This window comes from Pteronotus mesoamericanus, unplaced genomic scaffold, assembly GCF_021234165.1.
Source record: "Pteronotus mesoamericanus isolate MK-2021 breed Mesoamerican mustached bat unplaced genomic scaffold, CSHL_Meso_final scaffold_651, whole genome shotgun sequence".
NCBI lineage: Eukaryota > Metazoa > Chordata > Mammalia > Chiroptera > Mormoopidae > Pteronotus > Pteronotus mesoamericanus.
The window spans coordinates 27,068,057-27,081,936 of record NW_026555325.1 but is presented as its reverse complement, the minus strand read 5'-3'; the positions used below and the strand labels follow the sequence as shown (position 1 = coordinate 27,081,936).

Below are 13,880 nucleotides of genomic sequence, written 5' to 3'. Positions count from 1 at the left end.
AAGTTCTTTACGTATTTCGAATATTAATATCCATAATTTTTTTAACTCTCCTCTTTGTTCTCACATTTTTGTATTCCTTTGCTTGCATTCAAGTTGAATTTCAATAGGGAGTTTAAATGTATTGTTCAAACACAGATTAAAATGAAAGTTTAAAAGTCTGCACATTTGTTTAATGACCTTTTTATCGCTGATTTGTAAGAGTTCTTTTCTTTAAAATCATGCTTATTCTATTACAGTTGTCTCAATTTTTCCCCCTTTGCCCTCCTCCAAATAAATAAATTTAATTCATATCATTTGTTTCATTAACCAATCACACAACCTCCAGCATCTTCTTCAGAACCATCAATCCTTCCTGTGTTACTTCTTCCTTCTCAGCTTAGCTTCATAAGAATGTAAAAAAATGTGGATGCCAACTAAACCATCCTTGAAACACCTAGCACAGACAGTTTTACACAGTATTTTCTGTGTAGTGATGTACCTAAAATCATGTAAATTTGTACTAAAAATTCAGTTTTTGGCATAGGGTTTCTGTTACACTTTGTATATATTACCAAGAGTACCTTTTATGCTTCGCACAAAAGAGATGAAGGTTAAAACACTATGTATTGAAAGACTGGAGACAAAGTTGCTGATGTGGAAAACACTGAACTTGAAAACAAAAGACCTAAATTCCAGTTATGATCTTGCCCCTTGCTACCTTTTCTTGAACTAGTTATTTGACTTCTTTGAGACAGAGAAAATGAGTGAAATACAGCATTGCAAGCTCTAAAGCATGCTACCCATAGCAGACATTATTTTCAAATTTTAATTATATTGCAAGCCATTAAAATTATTTACTTCAAACTTGCCTTTAAAGAATATTAAGTTTTCACAATAGTTAACTCAATAAAATGAGTTTTTGAACTGCGCAAAATGACGTGAGGTCCACTGCAAAAAGGGAAACTCAGTAATGCCCAGTTTCTCTGGCAACATCACAGTCACTCAGTTTGAGGTAGGTATATGCAAGCGGTGGGTGCCTCGTAGCCTTTGGACCCATGACTTCCTAACCTGCCAGCACCTTCGGGCTCTGGCCATTATCTTTTTCTTTCCCATTAAAAGCATGAACCTCCTTACTTTAAGGTCTTGAAAATTTGCAGCCATTTAAATTTAAATAAAGGACTTGGTTGGGAGGATGAGGAAAGTCTTCAGTAAGAAGCTTCAGAAATATAAAGAAGTTGTTAATGCCTCCCAAGGCAAAGGAGGCCAGGATATAGAAGCCTGTGTGTTCTCTAATAACATTTCCTATCTTTCCAGTCTCCTGTGACAGAAAACGCTAGGTGGAAATGAATAGCTCAATAAATGAGATGAATCCAAAAAAATGAGGGGACAGTGGCTCCAATTGCCTTTAAAGCGTCTCTTCTGGTTTGGGTGTCACCCTTTATGCCATGTGTTCTTGAGTAGATCATTTTTTTCATCCGCTCTCAAAAGATTGTTGGGGAGGAATCACTTAGCTCCATTTTCAACAGCCCATTTCTGAAGAAGTTAAGCCCTTAAGCCATCCAATGGATGTATTGACTCTCATACACGGCAAATGTCTCCACTATGCAAAACCAAGATACTGCATAAATTCAGGAGAGAAGCATGATTTCTAATCAATGATATTAAGCACAGATCTATGGCACCTGGACGATATGGCTTTTGAACCAAATCCTGAATCATTAGTGGTCTAAATACACAGGTTAAAAAGGGCTGCATGGGTGAAATATCTAACTGGAGAAGTTTACAAAATGTTTATAAATGTGGACAAGGACTCCTGTTTCACTGGTAAGAAAAGCAATAGTATGAGATGAGGCTCCCCATGTGAGACGACCCCACTATGTGGAAGATGAAAACTGTCAAGATATGTCTGAAGTTTTATATGGTTGTCATTAAAGACTAAACGCCATACCCTATGCCTTCAGTCAACAGTTTACTTCTTGTTAGACTAATTAATTATTTTTTTTTGTAGGTTTCTTTGGTTAGCTTGGTAGCCACTGCTCTGGGCTACTCAGAACTTGGTGCCATCAAATCCCTCCGGACACTAAGAGCTTTGAGACCGCTAAGAGCTTTATCTCGGTTTGAAGGCATGAGGGTAAGAAGAATAAAAACTCTCTGATGATTCATATGAAAATTAAATGTAGGTAATGATTTAGATACAGAGGGATGCCATACTCTTGAAATTTATTTCATAGAATTACAAAATTCCAGAGAAGAACTCTCAGACATCACTAAACCTAGCCTTCTGAAATTGAAACAAGCATTCAGAAAGTTGTGGCAGAGCGAGGACTGGAGTTCAGGTCTTCTGATGCAAGTTCAAGGATGTTTCCACAACATCCATAAACTGTGTGCCACTATTTCTTTCTTCTCATTGCTTATACACTTTGAAATGACTGTTTACGAGTGACATTTGTTCTAGAGGGTTTTTTTTTTCCTTCTTCAATAGGTAGTTTGATCCTTCAAAGTTTACTTGTAATGAATGAAAGTAAAATGGTTTTTATGTGCTTTTACTTCTCCAATTAATATCACAAAAATAGCTGTTGTACAAGAAAATAACACTAAATTGTAGCCTCTGACAAAATCTATTTTTCTTAAGCAAACAAAGTAAGGGGTTAAGGTAATTAAACACTGCAGGCAACCCCTGTTTTATGGACCTCCCTTTTAGGTGAGCATTCTGAATGAGGTTCGCTTTTTTTATAGCACTTGTATTTTTCCTCTCCAGGTCCCTTCGTTAGTGTGTATTTTATGAATCTAAACATAAAATACACACTTCTACACATACTGACTTGCAACAGCCCTCAAAATACTATTTAGCACAAAGGTCAGCTTTGTTTAATCCAGCTTGCAAATGAACATGGCTATTGAATTTGTTGTAGGTCATAGGGTTTTCTTTTATCTTAGGAGGTAGTTTGGGCAATAAAAACACTTCAGCCTTGGCTTTGAGATCTATTCATGAGGGAGAATGAAACCACTCTCCAGACTTTTCAAATCACTGCAAGTGAAGAAATACTTGGTTTTACATCGTAATTTTATTCCACTGCTAGTTGATAATGTCACAAGATGAAACGTATAAAATTACAAAATTTCAGGTTCTTTTCACACCGACTTTTTACCATTGCTGATATTACTTAAGCCGTCATCTGGTTATATGGTTTCAAATTAATAATTTCTTTTTGAGGGGATACAGCAATTAAACAAAACAAAAAGCATATTTGTTCTAATCTGAAAAAATATTCTGTCATTTTCAGTTTAGTCATACGGCAGAATTAACATTCCAGCTATAAAATATGGTAAAATGTGTCATGAATTTATTTGATGTCAAGAGAACTTGTGAAGGTCATTTAATAAATATGTTAGTGGCACCCTGGCTGGCATGTGGATTGAGCCCTGGCCTGTGGACCGAAAGGTCACTGGTTCACTTCCTGATTAGGGTACATGCTTGAGTTACAGGCCAGGTCCCTGGCTCAGGACGTGTGAGAGGCAACCAATATATCTCTCACACATCGATGTTTCTCTCCCTCTCTTCTGTCTCTTTAAAATAAATAAATAAAATCTTTAAAAAAATTTTAGTAGCAAAAAACCTGACTTAAGTATAATACATTTTACCAAATTTCTAAAAAAAATAAAATTTAAGTAACCCAAGAAATTCTTAGCATTTTAGATTTCAGGTTGTGATTTCCATTTAAAATTCCTTGGTGTTGATTTCTAAAATAATATTTGACTAATATTTGAATATTTTAAAATAAATAGTTTCATTTAGTATAAATTCTTAACAAAGTAGTACAATATAAACCAGATTCAGTTAGATAAGAAGAGATACTGCTGACAGTCCTAGATATTTCAAAATGCATCTTAATCTCTTCTGAATTTAATTAAAGGAAATGTGACTTAATTTCTCCTTAATGAAATAGGTGGGGCCGGAGAAATAATGTGTGCTCCAAAATGAACATTTAAAAGAGTTAGAATAATAATAATGTGGTCATATGCAGTACTTTTATGTCCAGAGATAAATTCCATCTCCTTTCCTAACTTAATATACTTCTAAAATTGAGATTTACTAATAGGGACAAAAAAGGACCTTGCAAACTCATAATCCTTTTCTCATAACCATGAAAACTTAACTTGTTCTGAGGATACAGACTTAATACATTATTAATAATTTGCTTATTTTTAAAGGGTTTGTTTAATCACATTTTCAAATCATCAATGATTCATTAACACTTGAAAAGAGTGTCACTGAATGATGATTATTTCTTCTGTGGATATTTAATGTATCTTTTTTTTCCTTTTTTCCCCAGCATACAAATATTTTCTGACTCCATCTTACTTTGCCAGGTTTTGTTTCTTTCTTTTCATGCTTTGACATATATTGCTTTTCTTAACTAGCTTTTTTGTTGTATGACTATTTGTTTTCCCTTACAAATACGTCATAGAAAAGAGCAGAGGACACAACTTGTCCACGTAGATTTTTTTAAACTCTTTTCACACCCATTTTAGTACTAAATAAATGAAAGGAATGCTTTCTGTTTTAATGATTTGTAAGCTTTCTTATTCTCATTTCCTCTTCTAGGTGGTTGTGAATGCTCTTGTTGGAGCAATTCCCTCTATCATGAACGTGCTGTTGGTTTGTCTCATCTTCTGGTTGATCTTTAGCATCATGGGTGTGAATTTGTTTGCTGGCAAGTTCTACCATTGTGTTAACACAACTACGGGTAACATGTTTGAAGTTAGTGAGGTCAACAATTTGAGCGACTGCCAGGCTCTTGGCAAACAAGCTCGGTGGAAAAATGTGAAAGTAAACTTTGATAATGTTGGTGCTGGATATCTTGCATTGCTTCAAGTGGTAAGTGGCTACTGCATGAGATTTGAAAGCATTTTCAAAATGTTTCAAGTAAGATCATTTCTCTGATGTTCTTTTGTTTGAATGATTAGTATGTGACAAAAGTGGTTGATTAACACCTATACCATAAGCTTGATTCAACTGTAAGGAAGATGTTTTGCAGTTATTTTATAATGTATTTTCCGCAGTATTCTGGTTTTAGTATGTTTTAATGTAGTTTTATATTTCTGCGTCTTGTTTTTTCTTGTTATATTATTGAGCACTACTGTGATATTAGCATTTCTAGTTTTTTGCAGAAATCATTGTCAAAGGAGCAATTTAATGTATTAAAATATAATGTGTGTATTATCGTAGTGAATTAAATGCATGGATTATTAGCTATGTAATTAATTATACCAACCTCTAAAGAGCATGGTTCTAAAATGTGTGGAAATGAAAATTTTATGGAATGAATTTCAACATGTATAATGTTTCATAATTTTGACTTAATTGACAGTAATCAATAATTATTAATGAAAATGACTGAGTTGTGTTTAAACATGCCATAGGTTTGAGTCATAGAGTTTGCCTTTTGGCATGAAAGGGATTTGAGACTGAGATAGGAGTTTTATGAGTCAAGCATCTAGTTCAATTTTAGTGTAGAAAAAAAGGAAAACTTTCCAAGAAAAACAATGAAAACAGTTCCAGACTCAAAATAAAATCTTGTTCTATTTCAGTTTCATTTATTCATTCAATTCACTTCAATTTCTTTATAGAACATTTCATAATATTGTACAAAAAGTTATTTATAATAACACTATCATATTTTCACATACTATAATGCACATTCTTTGATTTAAGTTTCTATACAGAATTCAAATATATGTTGTTTACAGGCCACATTTAAAGGCTGGATGGACATTATGTATGCAGCTGTTGACTCACGAGATGTAAGTATCACTCAAATGCTATTTAGAGCTACTAGAGTTTTCAGGGTGAACACTCATGCTAATTTAACTGAAATGTCCAGAATTTTATCTTAGATGTTATCAGAATGCTTACAATTGTAGAAATGATCTTTATAAGACAATACACTTTAATATAGATAATTTTTTGTTGACCTGTCTATTGTATAATATATATCTAACATGAAAAATTATCTCATTGCATAAATGAGAAGACATAAAATTGATCCAGTAAATGAAACTCATAAGATTAAGAAAGATGCTCAGTGGGGAAGTAACTTGTCTCTCTCTATCCCTGGAGAATATGATAAACCAGAGCCTGGGAAGCAGCTTCTAAAAATACCATCATAAAAGCAAGCAAGTTTCAGGGAAACTCAATTTTAAAAATAGGAATAAAAATAATTCCTCAGAACATATTTGTTTATGCTCAATTTTCTGTGTAGAAGTTGATGTTCTGTTACTAAAGCCATATCTCCAAGAGACAGTATTTCTAAACCCAAATTGAAAATTTACTGAAAAAAATATATATGACTAATAATAGGCTCAAAATGTTTTCCTTATTTGTATGACTGTGATTTACTCGTACTAAATAACATGTACGAATAAGCCACAATGGGAAAACAGATATAAAAACAATCATAAAAATTACAAACTTTCATTATACTACATCATACAAATTTGAAAAAAAGAATTGTTTTTGCAGAATACTCTCTGAGTGCAAGGTAAAAAATAGCTCTATCTTAAATAACAACACTCACTAAATTGTCATTTTAGTTTAAGCATTTTTTTGTGTTTTTAAATATTTAATATTTTCCATATTATTTAGGTTCAACTTCAGCCTGTATATGAAGAAAATCTGTATATGTATTTATACTTTGTCATCTTTATCATCTTTGGGTCATTCTTCACTCTGAATCTATTCATTGGTGTCATCATAGATAACTTCAACCAACAGAAAAAGAAGATAAGTATTCCTCAACTCTCACCTTTCTCCAATCTAAGGGTCTGTTATATCTGGACACTCATAGTCATGATAGACTTAGATCATTTTGATATTCTTTTCCATTCACTATATTGTCAGTTCAGCTGCAGAGGATTCCAGCTCTAATCAGTGCCTTCTCTCCAGGTTCATCCTCTGCAAATCTGTCATAGTGTCTTTCTGACCAAAAAAGTGTAACCTCAACTTCAAAACGTCCAGTGGGCCTCCAGTGCTTTACCCGTGCTTCTGGCGCCTGTCAGGGATTATCTCCACCTACTTTTTCAGCTTCCTTTACTCCCATAACACGTATATCCACTTCCCTACTCTTTAGTCACTGTCCACCCACCATCAACATTATCACTTGCTACATACACGGCTGCATGGATTTTCTGCCCTTTGTTGAGCCAGTCATGCTCTTCTACCTTCCTGAGTTTACACAGAATATTTTCTCTTCCCAGAGTGCTTTGTTTAGCAAAACCTTAACCATCCTTTAAGGTCTAGCTTAAGGGTAGCCTCCTACATAAAGTCCGTTTCTGAGCCTTGGAATGTATTATCTCTGCAGTGCCTACACTGTTTCTTTGTTTGTTTTTTGCTTTTGTTTTTGCATTTAGACACTGTGTCTTACATAGTTATGTAATTCTGGCACCAGATACACTGTCTAGCACACAAGAGACACTTAAAAACTGTTGAATAAAGAAGTAAAACTCTCACCAGTGAAATGGTCTAAGAAAACATTTTCCTTCATGAAAATATATTTGAGATCTCTGATGCTCCTTCTAAACATAATATAATCAAATTAAGATCCTATACTAATCAGAGTTTTATGTGATTTACGGGTTTTACATCATATTAAAGTACTCAGAATTTCACATAAGTGGAAAAAGTAGAATAAATCTGTATGAAACAGAATTATAATCCATTTAAAAACTGAGAAAGGATTCAAAGAAAGACCCAGGAATATTGTGGTAAAAGTGTGCTGTAACATGTGTTGAGATTGTAACCAATTTTATTCTATGTCTTCACTTTGGAGGTCAGGACATTTTTATGACAGAGGAACAGAAAAAATACTACAATGCAATGAAGAAACTTGGGTCTAAGAAACCTCAAAAACCCATACCTCGGCCAGCAGTAAGAATGACTCATTTCCTTTAACATTCCAAAGCTTTATTTCCATATGATGAAACTGGCCAGTGCTCTGGATGAGAACATATTGTGTGGTATCACCAATAACGTAATATGGCTTAATTGTGAAGTCCATATTGTATAACACAATTCACAACTGCCGTACTCAATACGCTCAATAAGAATTGCTAAGTTCTTTAAAATGGGGGAATATTTTCTGCAGTTTGTCAGTTGAAAGCCTCTAAGGGTTCCCTATAACTGCTTCCCAAGCAGGCTTAATGCTCCTGCAACCCCTCCCACCTACCGCCAATAATGTGCCGGGGCCTGCTCCTCTGATATTTTTATAGGTACCTGCTTGGCCTTTTAAGTAGATGGAGTTTTTCAGATTTCCCACCTGACACCCATGACCCTTCTCTTTATTTTCATGACTAAAATGTACTTGACTTTTTTGGAAAGGAAAAAGATGTCATCAAAATAGTTTCATGAAATACACAAAAAAGGACATATTTGAATGCATACTTTGTAGAGCTTTGTAATTATAGGAAGGCATAATAATGATGTATTATGTTCACAGAACTGTACTCTTCTATCCTCTTAGATGAATAAGTAGTAGGAAAACTGAGGCCCAAAGAAGGTAAATATGATACCCAAAATCATAAAACCTATCATTTCTAGAACTTGACAAGTTCTCACGAATCCTATAAATGACTTCACTTCATGTTTTAAGAGTAGTTACAGCTGAATAGGAGATGAAAGGAGGAGATACTTGGCATACAAAAGGGCATGATCCTGCTTTACTGAAGGTCATTTAAATATCGCAGTTAGAAGAGGTAGAATTAAATAGAAAAGGATTGACATATTTTGCGGGATAGATGGAAAGAAGATACTATCAGGCCTAAAGTACTGAAAAATGAACTGGGGTATTCATTCATTTACAAGTCTGTCTATATTAACCTACTTTTTAAATCATCATTACTAGTTATCATTATATTTGTAGAAATAATCATAATTTTTAAAGTCAAGCAAAGCCCATACATATTATCAGAGAACTGCTACCAGTTTATGGTGTATTCAGCTTTATTTTCCCATAGAAACTAAATAAACCAATTATGCTTTCTTTTTCTCCTCATATGAATTTTTTTTTATTTCTTTCTCTTTTTTAAACACAAAGAGAAATGGAACACACAGAATTGTTTGGGGTATGTGAGAAGGGTACACATCTTGTGGAAGACCTTCCACTGCAAATTTACTAGATCATTTATGAATATGCATATTAACCTTTTCTCTCCTCTCTCTTTTTCTAGAACAAATTCCAAGGAATGGTCTTCGATTTTGTAACCAGACAAGTCTTTGACATCAGTATCATGATCCTCATCTGCCTGAACATGGTCACCATGATGGTGGAGACTGATGATCAAAGCAAATACATGACTCAAGTTTTGTACCGAATCAACCTTGTGTTCATTATCCTGTTCACTGGAGAATTTGTACTAAAGCTCATCTCCCTCAGATACTACTACTTCACCATAGGCTGGAACATCTTTGATTTTGTGGTGGTTATTCTCTCCATTGTAGGTAAGAATGCTTTCATTACAGAGACAGTGCTGTTGTAAGAAGGTCCCTCAAGGCCTGAGAGCTATGTAATATGGAAATCAGATCTGAGAATTATAATGTGTGTAGATCTAAAGTTTAACAATCTTGTTCATTTTCCTCTAACTGAAAAATGTTGGTATTCAAAAATAGAAAACAATGTATTTGGGGTTTTCAGAAACAATCCTTGCAACTGGTACATTTCATACATGAGGATACCTGTTCATAGCAGTTGTGTGTGTACAAACTTAAATTGCCATATCACTATCTGAGATTATTTAATTCATTGGATTTTGCAAAAATCCATATTGGCTTACAACATTTTGGAAGAATTGTATAAAACTATAATCTTTAATTGCTAAATTAAGGAGTAGATCCAAATATTTAGCAAAAGTTTATATTCATAACAAATTTATTGTTTTCACAGACCTTGCAAAGATAAAGTATTCATGTAAGCGTAAGATATTCACTGTTTAGCTGTTTTCTGTATTTTTCCATAGGCATGTTTCTGGCTGAGATGATAGAAAAATATTTCGTGTCCCCGACCCTGTTCCGAGTGATCCGTCTTGCCAGGATTGGCCGAATCCTACGGCTGATCAAAGGGGCCAAGGGGATCCGCACGCTGCTCTTTGCTCTGATGATGTCCCTTCCTGCGTTGTTTAACATCGGCCTCCTGCTCTTCCTGGTCATGTTCATCTACGCCATCTTTGGAATGTCCAACTTTGCCTATGTAAAAAAGGAAGCTGGAATTGATGACATGTTCAACTTTGAAACTTTTGGCAACAGCATGATCTGCCTGTTCCAGATTACCACCTCTGCCGGCTGGGACGGGTTGCTAGCACCTATCCTCAACAGTGCACCTCCTGACTGTGACCCTGATGCAATTCACCCTGGAAGCTCAGTAAAGGGAGACTGTGGGAACCCCTCTGTTGGGATTTTCTTTTTTGTCAGTTACATCATCATATCCTTTCTGGTTGTGGTGAACATGTACATCGCTGTCATCCTGGAGAACTTCAGTGTTGCTACTGAGGAAAGCGCAGAGCCCCTGAGTGAGGACGACTTTGAGATGTTCTATGAGGTTTGGGAGAAGTTTGATCCCGATGCCACCCAGTTTATAGAGTTCTCCAAGCTCTCTGATTTTGCAGCTGCCCTGGATCCTCCTCTTCTCATAGCAAAACCAAACAAAGTCCAGCTCATTGCCATGGATCTGCCCATGGTCAGTGGAGACCGGATCCACTGCCTCGACATTTTATTTGCCTTTACAAAGCGTGTTTTGGGTGAGAGTGGAGAGATGGATGCCCTTCGAATACAGATGGAAGACCGGTTCATGGCATCGAACCCATCCAAAGTCTCCTATGAGCCCATCACAACCACTTTGAAACGCAAACAAGAGGAGGTGTCTGCTGCTATCATTCAGCGTAATTTCAGATGTTATCTTTTAAAGCAAAGGTTAAAAAAAGTATCAAGTAAATATAATAAAGAGGCAATCAAAGGGAGAGTTGACTTACCTATAAAAGAAGACATGATTATGGACAAATTAAATGGGAACTCCACCCCAGAAAAAACAGATGGAAATTCCTCTACCACCTCTCCTCCTTCCTATGATAGTGTAACAAAGCCGGACAAAGAAAAGTTTGAGAAAGACAAACCAGAAAAAGAAAGCAAAGGGAGAGAGGTCAGAGAAAATCAAAAGTAAAAAGAAACAAAGAATTATCTTTGTAATCAATTGTTTACAGCCTATGAAGGTAAAGTCTATGTGTCAACTGCACTCCCAGAGGAGGTCTATGCCAAACTGACTAAATACCCATGGTCAGTGCCTATAACAAGACAGTGGCCGCTCTGTCACTACAACTCTGTGAGTCAGGGTATCAACATTGACAAAAGGTTGCTGTTCTCATTACCAGCTGACACTGCTGAGGAGAAACTCAATGGCTACCTAGACTGTAGGGATAGTTGTGCAAAGTGATCATTGTAACTACACCAAACACCTTTAGTACAGTACTTGCATCCACTCTATTTTTAACTTCCATATCTGCCATATTTTTACAAAATTTGTCCCTGGTCCCTAATTCATAGTTTATTCATAATACTATGTCACTATTTTTGTAAATGAGGTTTGAGTTGAGAAGAAAGTATATAATCCTTGTGTTCCTGTCCCAAAAGTTTCTCAAATAATCAGCCAAAAGTGTTTTGTCTGAAAAATGAAATTCTAGCTCAAAACCAGAAACAAAATTCTAATGTCAACCATTTCAGGTATTTCTATTATTTTTTAGATGACTTTAATTTTAAAAGTGTTTCAGCCTATGTTTGTTTATATTTGAACAGTTATGTGCCTGTAAATTCTCCTCTAATTTTAAAGGATTATTTTTATGTAAAGTACTCTGTTTCAGCAAGTGCAAATTTTATTCCAAGTTCCAGAGCTCTATATTTAATTTCGGTTAAATGCTTTCAAAAAAAGTAATCTAATAATCTGTTCTAGAAAGGTATAGAATATCTAAAGTATTGTTTTAGAATAGTTGTTCCATTTTCTGCTGAAGTATTGCTTTGCCATCCGCTGCTCTTAGCAAAGCTGACATTTTATGTCAATTAAATACCCTCTGTTATGTAAATAGTTACTTTTTCCTGTGGTGCATGTTTGGGCAAATATAAATATATACATATATATATATATATATATATATATATATATATGTATGTATGTATATATACAGCCTGATAAAAAATCTTCTATTAAACCAAATATGTACCACAGTGTATGTGTCTTTTGCGAGCTTCCAACAGGGATGTATTCTGTACCATTCATTAAACATAAATAGTTTGAAGACTATCACTGATGCATGTTAATATTGCCTATGCTGCTCTATTTTACTCAATCCATTCTTCATAAGTCTTGGTAAGAAGAAGTCATATGTTGGTGGTAGAGTGAATTCCACGAGCTCTCTGTCTAGCAGAATAGCTTGCAGTTATTAAAAAGCACTTTTACTTTTGCATCTTTAATTTAACTTGAGTGTTGTGTGGTACCTCTCTAAATTTCAAGGAAACACACGACATCCTGCCTAGTGTCAAAACCTATATTTCATATTTTGCTAAAAATATGTCCAAAACTTGTTTAAATATAAATAATGTAAAAATATGATCAATTTTATTTGTCACATTTTGTACATAAGAAAATTATTTTCAGGTTGATGACATGGCAATTTATTTTACTTTATGCTTTTGCTTTTTATTTTTAATCACAACTCCAAACTTTTGAATTCATAAGACTTTTCAAAGGATAATTTCCTAAGATAAAAGTTAGACACTGGGTTTTGTGAATTTCTTTGTTATAATATATTTTCTACCATACCAATAGTAGATACATTGGTCAAAAACTCAATCCTAGATCATTTTCTACCAACTATGGTTGCTCAATATAACCCTTTATTCATGGAAGGTTTTTTTTACTCAACTTTTGTAGTATTTGCTTATGCAGACTAGTCTTATTTTTTTAATTCCTGCTGCACTAAAGCTATTAGAGATATAACTTGGGTTGTGTCTTTTCTAGCCATAAACAAAGTGGCAAAGTTGTGCAATTACCTAAAATGATATAATCTTTTTGCACAAACCAAAAATTTAATGTTAACTCATTTTACAAAACTATTTACTTGTAGTGTATTGATGAACTGCATGCAGGGAATTGCTATTACTAAAAAGAATGGTGAGCTATGTCATTATTGAGCCAAAAGAATAAATATTTCATTTTTTATTGTATTTAATTTCTTGGCCTCTTTTTTTATTGTTGGAAGTTTAAAATATATATTAATAAAACCTGTACTTGATCCGACATCTGTATACATAAAAATTCACATAAATTTGATAACAACCTAGTGCATCATCCACCAAGCAGTTCTACAAAATAAAGATTATTAAAAGCAGTTTTGTGAGCTTTTTGTGTGCAAAGGGTCAAATGCACATGATTCTAGCTTAGGTACCATAACAATAATAGTAGCCCTCTATGATTATCAACCACAATTAATACCCTTGGCTAAACCTATTTTAATCTCAACTCCTCTCAGTGTAACTGATACCATCTCCAAATTTCTTGGTAGTTGATAAATCTTACATGCTTTGTTATTAAATGCATTTTATGAACTCCTATTTAAAGTATTAATGATGCAGTTGATTAAGGATTTATATTAACTTTTTTTTTCAGGTCCCTTGGATTAATGTCATGTCAAAACCAAATATTTAACCTCAATGGAAAACTTCAGTTATAATGTATACTTTTAAAGATAAATTAGATTTAAGTATGTATTTCATGTTTAACCCTAACTCCAACATAAATTACATAAGGAGATAATTGAAATTCATTGGCTTCTTTCTGTTCAATTTTCAGATCTTGCCGAAGCCA

General features: G+C 34.3%; 1 protein-coding gene across 9 annotated transcripts in view; it reads left to right on the top strand.

The window, feature by feature from the left end:
• LOC129061743 (sodium channel protein type 3 subunit alpha) overlaps positions 1–11,186 on the top strand; it is an 80,058-nt gene extending 68,872 nt beyond the window's left edge. For all 9 annotated transcript variants that reach the window (XM_054562509.1, XM_054562507.1, XM_054562502.1 and 6 more), the window contains exons 20-26: positions 1,988–2,110; positions 4,586–4,858; positions 5,731–5,784; positions 6,626–6,763; positions 7,802–7,906; positions 9,205–9,475; positions 9,991–11,186. In XM_054562509.1, coding sequence (XP_054418484.1) covers positions 1,988–2,110; positions 4,586–4,858; positions 5,731–5,784; positions 6,626–6,763; positions 7,802–7,906; positions 9,205–9,475; positions 9,991–11,186 — 2,160 coding nt within the window. The remainder of the gene's footprint in view (positions 1–1,987; positions 2,111–4,585; positions 4,859–5,730; positions 5,785–6,625; positions 6,764–7,801; positions 7,907–9,204; positions 9,476–9,990) is intronic.
• The last annotated feature ends 2,694 nt before the right edge of the window (positions 11,187–13,880 follow it).